Genomic DNA, 15,573 nt, shown 5'->3' with positions numbered 1-15,573 from the left:
CTTACCTCCAGCCAGGCAACCACTGTTGGTCCATCCCACTGAGCAAAAGGCAAACCCTTTCTCCGAGCCTCTTCCAGAAGTTCATGTCTAAAAATGGATCAAAAAATGTTAAATAGGCAGAGGTATATGTAGAGACAATATAGATGCAACTGAGCCTTTTTGTTAAGGGTAACAACAGTGAAGCATGATGACAGGCATAGAAAACACCAGTGAACAGTACTTCTTGCCCTTTCTGAATGTATTCCTTAATCTATTGCCAATGCTGCTTTTTTTTTTTTTTTTTCTTGGTGCATTTTGACATCCCTTTGAACATCTAACATAGAAAAGGCAAGGTTTCTGTCTGTTCTTAGCTGAAGCAATACAGAATTGGGATGGCCTATATAAAAGGATCACCCATATAATAGAAGACATCAGTGAAGAGAGAAAACTGAGGGATTCCTCCAGAAATTAGCTTAGCTCTGGTCTGGTAATGACCCAGAAAGGCCCCAAATTGCTAGCTTCTAGACCTGAGCTAAGCATGGATGTAACGCAGTCGGGTCTGAGACATCTCTGTATTTGCAATGCTAACCTGCTGGACCAGCTATGCACAATTTTAGAGCCTCTGAAGCACAGCTATTCTGCATTTTAAATAACCCATCCGTGGCTAATTAAGAGTTGGATGTATCTTTAATAGTTCCATGTTATTATTTTTTAATTATTATCATTGCTTATATACAAAAGAAATCCATGTGGTTTACTAATGTATACAATTTTATAATTACAGAATCAATGTGGTTTGTCAATTTTATAGATATACATATATACATAGATATATTTATATTGAGTTCATCACATAACAATCCAACTCCTGCATCTGCAGTTTCTCTGGACTGCAATGAGTGTGTATGTAAAACATCATTCTCAAAGCTTAAAATATACTTTTAATATATTTGGTAAAATTATGTATAGGCCAGTCAGCTAGACTATCAAGAAAATGCTCTGTATTAAACCCACACATTCAACCATTTGACCAGATATTTTTATTCCTGGAGCAGGAAAAAAGAAGCCACTGTGGTGATGGCATAGAAAAAACAGTCCTCCAAAAGTCCTTCTTTTCTGTTACTTAACGACGTATTTTCAGCTGCCTCCTACAGAGTGGCACACAAGAGTGCTCTCAGCAACAAGCTGTAGTGAAAAACAAGTTAGACAAGGACTATGCTACTGTAGTATTAAAATTTGCTTACGTTCCCACATTACAAGGAAATCTTGGAATTATAGCTTCATTTTTGCTCTGTCCTCCTTTATTACTACAGTCTTTGTGGTTCAGTTATCCCTTGGCAATACTTCACTGCCTTAGCAGCCTTTCAAATATATGTACTACAAAATCACAGCAGATAAAAGCGATGGAGCGATCTTACTTGTAAGGAGTACTCCTTTGGGGATTTTTGCACTGCCAAGGGGCCAGACTGAGAGAATTTGGCTTTAGTAGAAAATAGAACTCAAATATGCAATTTTGCATACTTGTTTAAATACCTGCCTCTGAATATTAACAGAAAGACAGCTGCATTACTTTCTATGTTTACGCCATAGTAAAATGTAACGTTAGAAATACTTGACAGCATAACTGAAGTTTATCCAGCTTCTCCTCCCACACATCCTTTGCAGCATACCTTATCTTTTGTCACTCAGATGTCCAAAGACATTGTGGAGCTATCCTTGCGCTCTATGAAAGCATAATCCTCAGTAAAACCTGCTCCTTCCCCAAAGCCAGCCCAAGCCCAGGGAGCAGTCCCTTCTGCAGCCGGGAGTCCCATGGAGACATCACCCTTGGAAGAACCTGTTCCCAGATTTTTCCTTATCTGGACTATTCTCTTCACCCATCCCAGTGAAAGAGCAGGATTGTCAAACACAGTACGTAAAAAAGGAGATTATCGCTTTGAGGGCCACTGGCCTTCCTTGCTTGTGTTGGTCTCCTGCTCCAAGCGGGAGAGCAGCAGCAGGTGGTCTACAAGGAGATGGGGAGGGTCTGTTTCTTCAACTCCTGTGTGGCCTCAGGAACTGAGGTGCGTGCAGAAAAGGAATTGGCACTTTAAGGTCTCACTTCTATGAAAAACTTAATTCTTTTATGCTGGAATTATAAAATAAGTATTTCCAGGGAGTCTTCTGTGACTTTGCAACATTTGTACTGGCCTGAGGCTTGGTGCGGAGGCTTAGCAGCTCCCCAGTGCTTCTCAAACAAATACACTTTCCCAGGGTAGGAAAGCACTTCTCGTACTTCAGAGGCAGTCTGGCTCACAGGGCTCAAGGAAAGTATAGTTGTGGTTATTGATTTTGGCTGAAGAAAATAGGGCCAGGCCAGAAATGGGATGCCCTAAATATACGCTATAGTCAAAGACTACAGTATGATAAACACAACCCAAAGGGTTTCGGCATGTAGAAGGAAAATGTTTTGGATTGAAAAATATTTTTAGTGTAAAGTTAAAATGCTTTACCTCAGACACGCACAGGGAATACAGCCGTCATAAGGCCTGTGCCTCACTTATTGATGTGGAATACAAAAAGGATTTTTATAATATGTCTTTCCCTTAAAAAGAATTTTATGCTTCAGAACTTATACTTCCTTCCCTCAGATGTTTCGTTTAAACACCTCTTCAATATTCAAGTTTATTTAAATTATATCTTACCTTTCAAACAGTATTCTTTGACTACTTTTTAATACACAGTAGGAGACAGGCAGCACCTGAACCTTCAATTTCTAAACCAGAACTAAACCCAGAATTTCTATTTTTTGACTAAGAGAGATATTCTTTAGTTGGCAGTCAAAGAAAACTCTGGTTTGGTTGTTTTTGTTTTGTTTGTTTGCTGCTTTTGTTTTTTTTGTTTTTTGTTTTTTGTTTTTTTTTTTTTTTTAAATATGAACTAGCACTACAGAAAAACCTCCACTCTTCCAAAATAAGTTAAAAATGTCATGTAGGAAAAAACATGTATCATTTTGATCAACAGTGCAAATCAGAAAAATTAATCTGGTGATCTGCCTATTTTGGAATATAATCTGAATATTTTAGAACAGCCTGAATGTCCTATCGTGCAATAGTTGCTGGCTTCCCGAAAACAGAAGGTCCCCAAAGCCAAATACTGGTAACTACAGTTCAATTTTCCTTACAAAAACATACAGCTGATCACAGGAGGAAGAAGAGACGAATACCCTAAAGCTCGTCACTCCCTTTTCCTTTCATTACAAAGACAGGGTTTGGAAATCATGAACAGCATTATACAGTTTCTCTAATTTGGAAGATGCTTTGTAGGGGAATGTGGGGATTTTCTCCTCTTAAGACTTTTTCAGAAGAGTGCTACATGTCCACTTTGCCTTGGTAAGGAGGTAGGGAATTAAAATGTTATTATTTTCATGCTTGTTTAGCTTTTTGGCAACACATAAAAACAAGTTGATAAGGAAGAATTGACATTAATTAGACATTACTATAAATGCTATTATTTTGCAGATAGGGCTTTAAACCACTTACTACCACTGGAATGAATTCCAAATTAAAGTCATATTTTTAAAGATAACATTACTACTATTCAAGAATAAAATCCTCTTCCTAGAGACATTATTGGAGTAACTGCAATATGCTGTTTAAAATATACCATTACCCTGAGCCTGGTTTTGCAGTCAGGAAATTTCATGAACATCAACTGTTTAGCATTCATCCAAAATTTGAGATGCTTGTATTTGTCTGTTTTAGAGAGTGTGCCTCACGAAGTGGGCTGACTTCACTCTTTTATCAAAGACAGAAAAGAAAAATCAATTCACATCAAATTGTGTTGTGGAGTCGTGCATCTGAGAAGCGGGGTTGCCTCCCTGGCACTGACTTCTGATGTTTAATCCTCCCCAAAATTACTTCCTAAAGATACTGTTACAGTGGGCCATTTTCTTTAGCATCATTCTTCTAAGAGCCAGGTACAACTGCCCAAATCAACCTACCAAGCTGAAAGCACAACTGGCTCATACCATGGGGACTATGAACGCTTCAATATCCCTCTGGACAGCAGATGTACATGGGAGTAGAAGGAAGGGGGAAATGACAGCAGCAAAACTATGTTATTATCCTGCTAATTTTCTGTTTCATATATATCCTTCCCTTGCACCAGGAAAATTCTAGCTCTGTATCAGCAGCCCTCATCAACTCATTGCACGAAACTCAATGAACCTTATTAAAAACAAGAAAAATCTTTAAATAGACTTTGTGTGGGCAGTTACCAAGATCTTGATTTAAAGCGTGTCATTCAATGACATTCAATTTTCTTTATGAAGACGAGGCTCCCCCCCATGAAGCAAACAAGAAATAACAGCTCACGATTTCTGATACGCATAATGCAAACACTCTCTGTAGTACACAAAGTCCAGATACTGTCTTGATGAAACTTGAACAATGTTTCAACACAGATCTTCGTATTTCTGCAAGTAATAGCATTTACTCTGATAGTTCTAGTAAGGTTTACATGAAAAGTCCTCAGGGATATTATACTGTGCGTATTATAATGTTCCTTAGTTAAAATGTAATCATAAATGTGAGATAAATTGAAAAGGAGGCATGGTGAAGTCAAGAGCCAAATCATGTTTGTAAAATAAGATCAGAATTAATTTAAAAATTTTGGCTAATGGGCAATTTAGATACTATGAAATGGCCTTTACTCATAGACATTTTCTCAAGAAGATAACAGACAAAAGTGTACACCTAGCAGATGCTCTGATTATTATTACTGACACTATCACAATTATCATCAATACTAAAATGTTTAGCTTACAACAAAATATTATACATGATTGGTTTCTAGAAGAGAAATAGACAGAAATGATAGACCAAATATGCTGTATTTGTCTGAGTAATCCTATGATTTCAAGTTAAGATTAAACACATCTGCCTCTTGAAAGCTAACATACATTCAAAGACTGCAAAATTCAGGAGAGAGGATTTCTAATGAATTAAGATGGATTTGGATTTTATCTTTCCTATTGTCATTTGCTAAATATTTAAGAGAGGTTAGAATCCTGTAGCTAAGGTCATTGTATGACAAAACAAGGTAGCTGAATTTATATAACTTAATAATGATATAAAATGTCTAGTAATAAATAACAAGTTACATTTTATCTATTTATTTTATGCAAGACTATAAATGTTTTTAAAGTAGGAAATAGGGGGAAAAAAAAAACCCACAACACTTGATATTGCCATACAATGTTGATTTAATTTAATCTGAAAGGATCCATCTAACTTAAAGACTGCACTAATTAAAAATTGGGTCAGACCTTGTTTCAACTTTGGCACTTAAGTGACCTGGCTTTTAAATAATTTGAAATCCTCATTCTTTCTCCTTTTTGATACTTGATATAACAGTCAGACTGAGAACAATGGACAAAATTCAATTTCTATTTTTTACAAAATGTTTTGTATCTGACTTGAAGGAGTTTTCAGAAAAAATGACTGAAATACAGAAATCAAGATGCAACTAAAAGTTTTTGAACCTATAAAACAAGGAAGTATAACTTTAACAGCATCTCAGATAACACTGATGAGCAAAATAGATTTAACAATGCTGTAATTATTCTACATATTCTACATATTCTATACATTTTAAGTTTATACAGATTGAATGGCAGCATTCCTTTTGCTGAAGACAAATATTAAGCTAAGCGAAGCATGTTCAGGAATGCTTAATATAGAGTCTAACAAATCAGAGCTGCAGAGAGCTAGTATTAAAAAAAAATAATAAACCACCTGTGAAATAGACTCACATAACACACAGTCTTGCAATCTTGTATGTACTGTATAACGTTAGAGACCCCCGGAGTTCCCAGGTTGATTAAATGTTATCAAATCTATTTTTACAAAGCGACTTCATAATCACATATTTTAAATTAATGTGGTAACCCCTGTTCTCTGAGCTTTCTATCCTTACACCTTTAGAAAGTTATAGCTCATACCTGCTTTGAATGGATGACATTTTCTCCCTAAATTACAAAAATTATTCAAGAAAAAAAAATTTATATGATAGATCAAAGAGGAGATGAAGATTTAAAACTTGATATGATGTTAACAATTAAAGAAACCCCAAACAAACATAAAAAAATGAACTAGTGAAAAAGAAAATAGTAAAGTTATATGCACAAATGAAATATTATTGTACTGTTACACAGCATGAGGGCTCAAACAGAAAAAAAGAAGTTGTGTACTCTGGATTACTGCAGTTCGAGTCATCTGTCATTTAATTAAACAGAATTTATCCCTTAACAGTATTTGTTAATCTAGGCCTTCATTCTCATGATTTTTCAACTGACTAAAACTTTCAAATGTCTTTGTGATTCTGGGCTTTAGACCTCCCCAAATGCCTTTATTAAAAAAAACTGAAAGAAATTATCTCCAAGTAGTTAATCCATTCTGTTAAGCCCTGCAGGAGCAAGTCCTGACCTGAACTTGAGTATGCTTTCAAGGTTTACCATTATTTTGAATACTTTGAAAGTTTTCATTTGGGTCAGTTTTCTGCATGAATTTGTTACATAAGTTTCACAGGAAAACAAAAAGAAATAAGAATAAAACATAGAAAATAAACATGGTGCTGAAAATGAATATGTTCAGCAGCCATGGTGTTTTAACTTACCCAGATATGCTTTTCATGAGATGGAGAGAGATGAATGGAAAAAAAAGCACATAAATGTTAATGAACATATAGTAGTCCGTAAAAAAAAATAAAATCGTATGATAGATAAAACAATACCACCACGATAACTACAGAAATCTTTGTAACTGGTCTTTGAATGCTTTAAAGAAGTCACATGTCCTTATGAAGAACAAATGCGTCTGTCAAAATGAGATTTTCATTAAACTGATGTTGGCTATTTATTAAGTACCACTCAGCACAGCACAACTTCCATCTACAAAGTATATGTGTGCCAAAGATCTGTAAACACAGTGAATGTGGAATAGATTTTCAAATCAAAGAATTTTTCACAAATTTGAATAATTTCATAGTGATTTTTGTGTAACACCAAAAATCCTGAAAAAACCTGTGGATTTAAGCAAATTACCATAGAGACACAGTAAAACTGAGTGGACTACAAATCAAAGTTTACTTTTCTAGGTGCACTTTACTAATATTTTAGCAAAATATCCCGTAGTAATCATAAATGACCTAGACTTGGGTTTTTGTGGTGTTTTTTTTTAAATATGCAGATTTCACGTACATAGGTGACTAACATTTATAACGGTTATTTATGCCATGCAGTATTTTAATTCGAGCAGTCATACTAAGTGGTGTTTTTTTTTAAATATGCAGATTTCATGTACATAGGTGACTAACATTTATAATGGTTATTTATGCCATGCAGTATTTTAATTTGAGCAGTCATACTAACACTAGATTAGCAGCAATACTGATATGAGCGATTTGCCCTCTAGGTAACCTGTTCTTGCCAATATAATTGGTAACAGTATCTGTAGGAGAAAGCAGGATGCCACCGTCGATAATAAACTTTCTTCAGCATCCTTTAATTGCCATCATAAAAAGAAAACTATATGCCTGAAACCCAGACACCTCAGAATATTATATTTCTATTAACAAATGATTTACAGAGATATAAAAATGCTTGGTAGATATAGCTGTAGAAAACTTGCGGGTCAAAAACCTGTGCTCTGATTGATTAAGAAGAGGTTGCAGACATTTCAGTGAGTTTAAGAGGGTGCTGGTTTCAAGATCTTAAATTTTGTTTTCACCTGTGTGAGCTCAGCAGAACAGCTGGGAGAGAGGAGAGAAAACGTGACGCAGAGAAGTGGATGGAAACAAATGACAAATTTACACACAGAAAGTTTAAGAGAGGAAAATTAAGGAAGGGAAGGACAACGAAAGTATGCAATATAAATAAGAGACTAGAGAACTATTCAAACAATTACCAAATCTGATGGAAGTAGCACTAGAATTGAATATGCATTCATGATTCATGCTCATTTTCTACTGAGCTAACTGTAGAGATTGACTTGAACACCTTTGCTGGAAAAGTTTTTAATTTTGGACCTTACAGAGTATTGAACCAGAACTGCCACTTCTTACATCTTTCTCTGAATACTCCTTTGTGTATGGGTAGAGAGAAATAATCAGAGGGATTAACTGGAATGCAAGTAATTTTCTGGCATCTTTAATGAGTTAGCAGTTTGCAGTCACTTGGGGATAACTTATGGGACCTGAAAGCCATTCCAGTCTCCCCCATTATAGAAGCAGAGGATCAAGGGACATTCCTTCGCTTCCTGAACATCTTGTCTGCAGAATAATAAAATACGGCAGACAAAAAAATGGAGCTTTAAATTCTAGCTTTCACCTTTCATAAGACAACCATTTTATCACCATTTTATTGAAGGAACAGAGTTCCCTTAGACATATATTAAACTAAAAGTTATGCAGAATTTTTTTTCCTCTGCTGTATTTTATCCATTCTTCCATTAAACCCTAATTCTACAGTTAATCTGACAGGATATTTGCATCTGCTGGAGATCATCGCTTAGAGCGCCAGCTGCATGCCTGAGTGTAGATGCTTATATTTATCCAGAAATCCCAAGTTGCAAGAGATATGCCTATATGTGTAGATAGGGCAGGGACTGGGGCTTTGTTCTATCTTTGTTTGATTAAAAACTTGCAACTTGTTGATACAAATATTCTTTTATGAGGAAAAGAACAAAAAAAAACCTTGGCAAAGGATAAAAATATTATTTTTAAAAATGCAAGATTTAAAAATATGTATGAGTTAGACACAGAAAAAAATATGTTGTATCAATTTTCTCATCCTCAGAATGATCTGAGTAAGACTGAATAAACCTTTGCAAGATAAATACTCATATATCCTTACATTTGTAATGGTAAAAAGGCTCCAAGTATCTAACGTAATAGCAAGATACATTTTTAACATTGCAAAACCTTTGACTGACTAATGATTTGAAAGGGTCTTCCAGTGTTAAAACTATTTGCTAAAGGAATTAAGTTTAAAAAGAAAATTTATCTCTATGTATGTTTCAAGGATTAGACACTGATCCAGCCAAGAGAAAACCATGGTGGACATAGCAGACAATACTAAACTGAATAGCAGAACACTGAATAGCTCTCCTTCCTCCACTGGAGTGAGAAAATAGAAAATAATAGCTACTGAACACAGTATTGTTTGCTAGAAAGGGAGGAAGACCTAAAGATCAGTCTGAAAGCTACTAACAACATCAGGTAGTTTCTCATAGATGAGGTAGGAACGGAAGAAATCAAATGCAAAACTTGAACTTTCATAAAGATTCAGAAAATAAAAGACTGGGGAAAAAAAAGCATTTTATTCTTAAGAGCTACTGTAAAAAAAACATCATGTACATTTAGGATATAATGGTGTTTAATAAGCATGAAGTATACAGGAACATTAGATGGATGGCACAGAAAAAGACCTTAATCCAATTAGATTCATTTTTTCAAAATGTGTGCAATTAAGAAAATCATTAGAAACAGCTATTTGTATACTGCAGAGGGCAGAGATTATTTGTAGTCACAAATACACTATGTCAAGTTCTAATTGTGGTTGCACACATAAAACCTAATTAAAGGACTATTGTGTGGAGTCAAAAGTAACTAAATGATAAATACAGCATTTCAAACTCTTATTCCACAAAAAAGTCTACCTAGACTTTTGTTGAAGTAGCCTGTTGACAGGGATCTAAAACTTAAGATTTGCCCATAAAAAAAAATAAAAATGGAAGTCCCAGTGTTCTGTTTTCTTTCACTGATTTTATTTAAAAGTGGATTACCACAACATGAGGCCTATTTTTTGTGACTTCCCAATTTTTGAAGGATACATACAAATGAAAACCAGCAAAAGAAAAGGACTGAAGTATTATTGGGAATTTGTCCAATTTATCACAGACACTTACCAACATTATTTTTTTTTTTTTGGCTAGGTAGAAAGGAAGAAGAGTTAATTAATACAACATGCTCTTCTGTTCATATGGAAGTTACTGCTGTTTAATATGTACATCACTGTAGCCAGCTGAAACTTAACAGCATTTCAGTTCTCTCTGCAAGGTTAATTATAAGGCGATGAATACTAAGATTTTCTTTTTACACTGTAATTTTACATATGAGAATTACTCAGTTTGATTTTACAAGTCTTTATTCATGTATGTAAGCATATGTATGTGTCCCGGCATAACAAGGCTTTTCTGCAATCCACTTGAGGGCAGGAGGCTATATCTGTCAAACAAAAACCTGTACCTGTGGAGTAAATCTCCCCAAAACAGGTTCATAGGAAAGACTGGTTTACTTTGATTTTCCTTGGAAAATATAAATCTCACATCTTAAGCTTGTTTTGGAAATGTGGAATTAATAGATTCTTGTCCAGAGCCAAATCAAACAAAATTGAAGAAAAAAGCGAAGCTTAATCTCTGCTCTTGACTCATCCTAACCCTGCCAGATGACCAGGAGTGATAGCATTATGATACAGTGGAGTTATTTCATCGGCTATGAGGTAAGAAATGATTGTTATTTGAACGCTCATATATTAATAAACTGGGGAATTTATCAGCTTCTGGGCTGGAATCCTGTCAGAACAATCCAGGCTAGCTGACTTGCGTGTAAATTTTTTTTCATGGAAATAATTTGTTTTTGGGATTGCTGAGGAAGCCATGGCATAGGCCAGTCTCAAACTCTACTAGCAGCACGCACAAGGTCAAATCCATCTCTGTGTGGCAGTCTAGGACTACATAGTAATTAAAAGTCTCTCAAACCTTGCCTTCTGTTGGTGCCTTGCACAGGATGACAAACACATCCTGTGAAATACCAGGGATTATGACCAATCATTACATACTTTTATGCAACGTAAAAGACATATATGTCTTGTCTTTCTTCAGCATGCTCCCTCCTTCAGGCAGATACTTATTCACTGCCTCATTGCATATTGTTGCAGATTAAATCAAAGATTACATTTGAAAACGACACGTATTCCTGGCACTCAGAGCTATACTGCACTTTGAAAGACAAAGCAAGACTCTTTAGAGCTGTGTTTGCCACCTGTGAGGCTTTCAGGTAAGGACGATTTGACATCACTCCTGAACAAAACTGTGGACAAGGAGAATACAATTGATGTTCACTAGGACAGTTATAGCAAAAAGGGAAGCAAACATGGCTCTATTGGTGGATAATATTCCAAGTTCATTGGCTGAGTTAATTGTTAGAGAAGATTTTTATAAAGGGTTCATCGTATGGTATTTTAGTGAAAAGGACAGTAAAACATTTATATGACTTCTGTTAAGTGCCTTAATTTGCTACCTGAGATGAGGTCAGTGGGGGCAGGCGGGTAGCTGTTTTTAAGGGGGATACAGATTATTTGATTTTAGGCACAGTATTATCTACTGTTTTTCTGAGGTATGAATTGTCTGGTGGAACACATGCTGATCAACTGCTGCTGTCCCAGAGAGCACTATGCCTCTATCTGAACCCTCTGCAAACCTTTATGAGTTGTGACAGAAACTGGATATGCTGGGTCCCAGCCTGGGCTATCACGACAACCCTCAGTGAATGCCAAGGTCAGGTCATTGTGCACAGTCCTATTATTTGGTACAAAAACACCCATGAAGGATGATGTTATGAACAGCTAGGATAGTGTATACACAGTCACAGAGAAGTGGTAGCTGGAGATGACTACAAAATTCAGAACTGGAAATTAGGTAACCATTTTTCACAGGGTGACTGGTTAATCACTAGAAAAAAAAATACTAAGAGAAAAGCTCCATTCTTCATTTCAGTGATGGGTGCCTTCTGGAGAGTATATCTTAATCAAATAAAATTTATGATTTAGATGAGTGCAAATTATTTGAATCATTAGGGGACTCGAATGTAATGGTGACAAAAGGCAGAAGACATTATATACAAAATATTAACAGCTTTTGTATAGAACAAGTGAAGTGGAATATAAAGGCTAGTTTAAATAATAAAAATGCAGTGCATTATTCTTTTTCACATCCTAGTATCAGTTATTTTCACCAAACAATGGAATAACACCCTGAATGCTCTAAATACCTCTGACATTCATTTTTTTGTTTTCTAGAACTGCATGCTCAATTTACAAATAGTAAGACTTAAAAAGTTTTAATATTAACTAAAGCTGTCATATATTTAATGTCTGAGAGTAAACATTTATGGATGAGTCAGGCAACTTAAGTTCATCTTTTCAGACTATTTTAGGAACATGTTAGGTCTAATTTAAAAATTCTACACAGCTTCGTTAATTTCTCTTTGATGCCTTCGGAGAAAGACTTGTTCCTAATAAATCTACTGTAATAACCAAATGTTGGATGAATAGACTCTTGTTTGAGGTTTATCATTGAGACAAACTGTTAATTACATTTTAATGATGCCTAAGTAGTCAATTGAAACTGAAAAATTTTACATCTAAATAGCATCTTCTAAGCAAGAAGCATGAAAACTGTGAAATTTAGGTTAATGACACTATAATCACCAGAGAGAGAAGTGGTCTCCAGAATTATCATATGCTCTCATGAAACTTTTCAGAGTGAAATCTATTATTCAGTAATCTATTCTATGCATGTAAATTGCTCTAAAGTACTCTAAGAGGCTGCAGTATGTTTGTAACTCCACGGGGCCAGAGCAAGGTCAATGCAAATGCCTGCTACTCAGGGAGCAGGTGCCCAGGACACCTGGTGAAGTTAGTACCTACTGGGTGCAGCAACTGAGAATGTGCATCATTGTCATCCTTCATCTCTGTGGTAGGGGCATCCTTGCTGAATTACTGATGAATACATTCAGAAATGCAAAATTAGATATTTAGCATTTTAGGGTATTTTTCACTTAAGAGATTAATTCAACTGAAAGAAATACCATGGATAACATTTTAACAGGAATCCGTCCTTTTATAATAACTTCTACCCAATTTTAATTTACTAACCCAAAGTTAGTTGCAAATTCTGGTGAAGCTCATGAGTACTGCTCACAGTACTCATGTGTTGATCACAGAAATGAACCAGACCTCTGATTTCATGTCAAGGGGACAATCCTTGGTTTCCTGCACCAGAACTACCATTGCACTGAAAGAGAAGTTCACAGGGCTGAAAGCCACTTCACTTGACTTACGTGTGTAAGAGAAACACAAGTTCAGTATGGTATTGCTCCTGTTTTATAGAACAGGGAATTAGCCCTGGGATCACGGTTTTGATTTTTTAAATAAAGCTCTCCCAGAGCTGAAATGTAATACAAAGAGGTGCTTCCCTGCTTTAGCCTATCCTTTAAGTATCCTTTTGGTGGGTCTGGTTCTCTTGGGGTCTTATGTCCTTATTTAAATTAGCCATAGAAATCCATACAAAGTGAAGTGCTCTGCGCGCTCTGTTCCAGCGACTGGGCTCCCTGCCTCTGCAGGGTTTGTAGGGCAGTTTTCTTTAGCAGTAAAAACGAATCAAACGCTTGGACTTCAATCTTACTGTTACACCATGAGATAGCAAATGATTCTTAGACTTCTCATTACCTTTTATAAAGACCTCATACACATTACTACCATCCTTAACGTTACACAGGATGGTATTCTCACTGGCGTTACCCAGATCAGTAATCTTGCAGCTGCTGTATGTATGTGAAGGCTCTACTTCCAGAGGCAGTTATGTGTTGTTCAGTGTTGGCAGAAAGGAATCTGACCTACTGAGACAAACTTTTCATTTAAATGACTGTCTGGACTGTTTCAACTTAATACTTTCTAAGGCAACACATGAAATACATGACTCCATTTTTTACAAGGAAGTGTTAATTCTCTTACACCCTATTGATAGCTTGGCACCCTAATGACTATCATAAATTCTGTAGAATCTCATGTATATCTCTAACACAAAATGTTAGATTTTTTCCATAGTACAGTTCCTCTAGACCTATATAAGATATATATAATCTAGCAAAGTATGTTAACCTTTCTCTGACAGTAAATTAACAAGAATCTTAAAAGCAGTTGTAGGGATTCCAAAGTAAAAAACTATGAAGACAGACAAATCTAAGGGAACAGGGAAAAAATAAAAAATCTTCATGGCACAGTTATATAACACATATTTAGGATAAAGAGTATACAGTTCAGACTAGATGAATAGTCATAGTCACAAAGGAAAGATTCCTTTCCTTCCAGCAGAGAACATTTTGATTATCTCTAATCCATAAAGAACCAAGGACAGATGCAGGAAGAAAAAAAGGAAAGACTTGAAAAGCAGAAAGCACGGAAAAGTCTGGGTGAGATTAGACAGAAGTCCACTAACAGATTACCTGTACACCTACTACTTCCAGACCCCAAACTTGGTAGGCACTCTCATATCTGAAGTAGTCATGTCACATCTGCAGTAGTATGTGTTAAGTCTTACGTTATTTTATCCAGTTTAAAGAACTAACATAGGAGAAAGTGAACAAAGGGAACACATTCGACCCTTTAAAGTGATTTCAATACTGTGGTACCTTCAGTCCTCAGAGCTGGAAGACAAATAGGGACCTTCAGAAAACAGGCTGCTGAAAATTCAATTATATTCTTTATGAATGGTAACAACGGTCTCAAAGATGCTTTCTAGATTCAGTAAAAAAGCATAGTAATATACCCTTTGCATCCATATATTTCTAAATGACTACTGAGGTAAGAAATACAGGGGCAAGACTTGTCAACTGTAATATCCCTGTGAATGTTATTGTGAGTCTCCTAATTGAATTTAAAACATTTCTTCTCTCTCAGCTAACATGAGTGCTTCTCTATCTTCAGTTCCTAAATTGAGGCTGATTTAAATGGAACACTTACATTTGTACATAACATGGATGTATACATATAAAGTTATATTTCATCAGAAGCTTGGTATGAAAGTAGTGATTAAAATATTCTACATATAAATTTAAAAAGAAACTGAAACATTATCTCTAGATTCTTGGGATTAGAATTGCAAATTCTCTTGAAACTTTGCAAAGGAGCATGAAGACTGAAAGAAACCTGAAAACCCTGCAAATTTAAAAAATGAGGCTTTCAGAAATCAAATAATAGCACTAAAGTTAATGGTTATGGATGAAAAATAAACCTGTTTGTTTACAGAATGAATTTGCAAAATCATTTTGAAGTACCATCTCTTTTCTCTGACACCCTCTAATTACACTGGAACGGTGATGCTGCCAAGAGGTTTCTTTTGTATTGTAGCTTTATTTTAATAGTTCTCCGTAGCTCCTGGCAGCTGCTATGAGTCAGTGTACTGGTTTTACGAGGAGGTGCACCAAAGACGGCATTAAATTATTATGTAACTTATGCAAACAAAAAGCTAGATTGCCATTTGCTGACAGGCGAAAAAAAAGTGAAGCTGCTAGGTTTATGGGGAGCCTTTGACTTTTATAGACAGAAATAATCATGTGTTCAATAGATAATGCAAAAAGTCTTTTCTTTCCTTCTGAAAAAAAAAAATCTATGCAGTGAGTCATTAAATGCTTGCCTATTTTTTAAGAATTGCACAGAAGGCAAAAGGCACGGAATTAATGACAATGTGAAATATAAAATGTCTCTTTCTCATA

The 15,573-nt window shown here is 35.5% G+C and overlaps 1 protein-coding gene across 1 annotated transcript in view; it reads right to left on the bottom strand.

Moving 5' to 3' along the window:
- Window positions 1-15,573, bottom strand: part of PPFIA2 (protein tyrosine phosphatase, receptor type, f polypeptide (PTPRF), interacting protein (liprin), alpha 2) — a gene marked incomplete at its 5' end in the record, with an annotated part of 50,928 nt that overhangs the window by 18,271 nt on the left and 17,084 nt on the right. Inside the window, 2 exons of the mRNA XM_009709287.1 lie at window positions 6-87; window positions 6,637-6,645. Of these exons, the coding sequence (XP_009707589.1) occupies window positions 6-87; window positions 6,637-6,645 (91 nt within the window). The remainder of the gene's footprint in view (window positions 1-5; window positions 88-6,636; window positions 6,646-15,573) is intronic.

Source organism: Cariama cristata, unplaced genomic scaffold (assembly GCF_000690535.1).
Source record: "Cariama cristata isolate BGI_N322 unplaced genomic scaffold, ASM69053v1 scaffold3101, whole genome shotgun sequence".
Classification (NCBI taxonomy): domain Eukaryota; kingdom Metazoa; phylum Chordata; class Aves; order Cariamiformes; family Cariamidae; genus Cariama; species Cariama cristata.
This window is presented reverse-complemented; position numbering and strand designations above follow the sequence as displayed.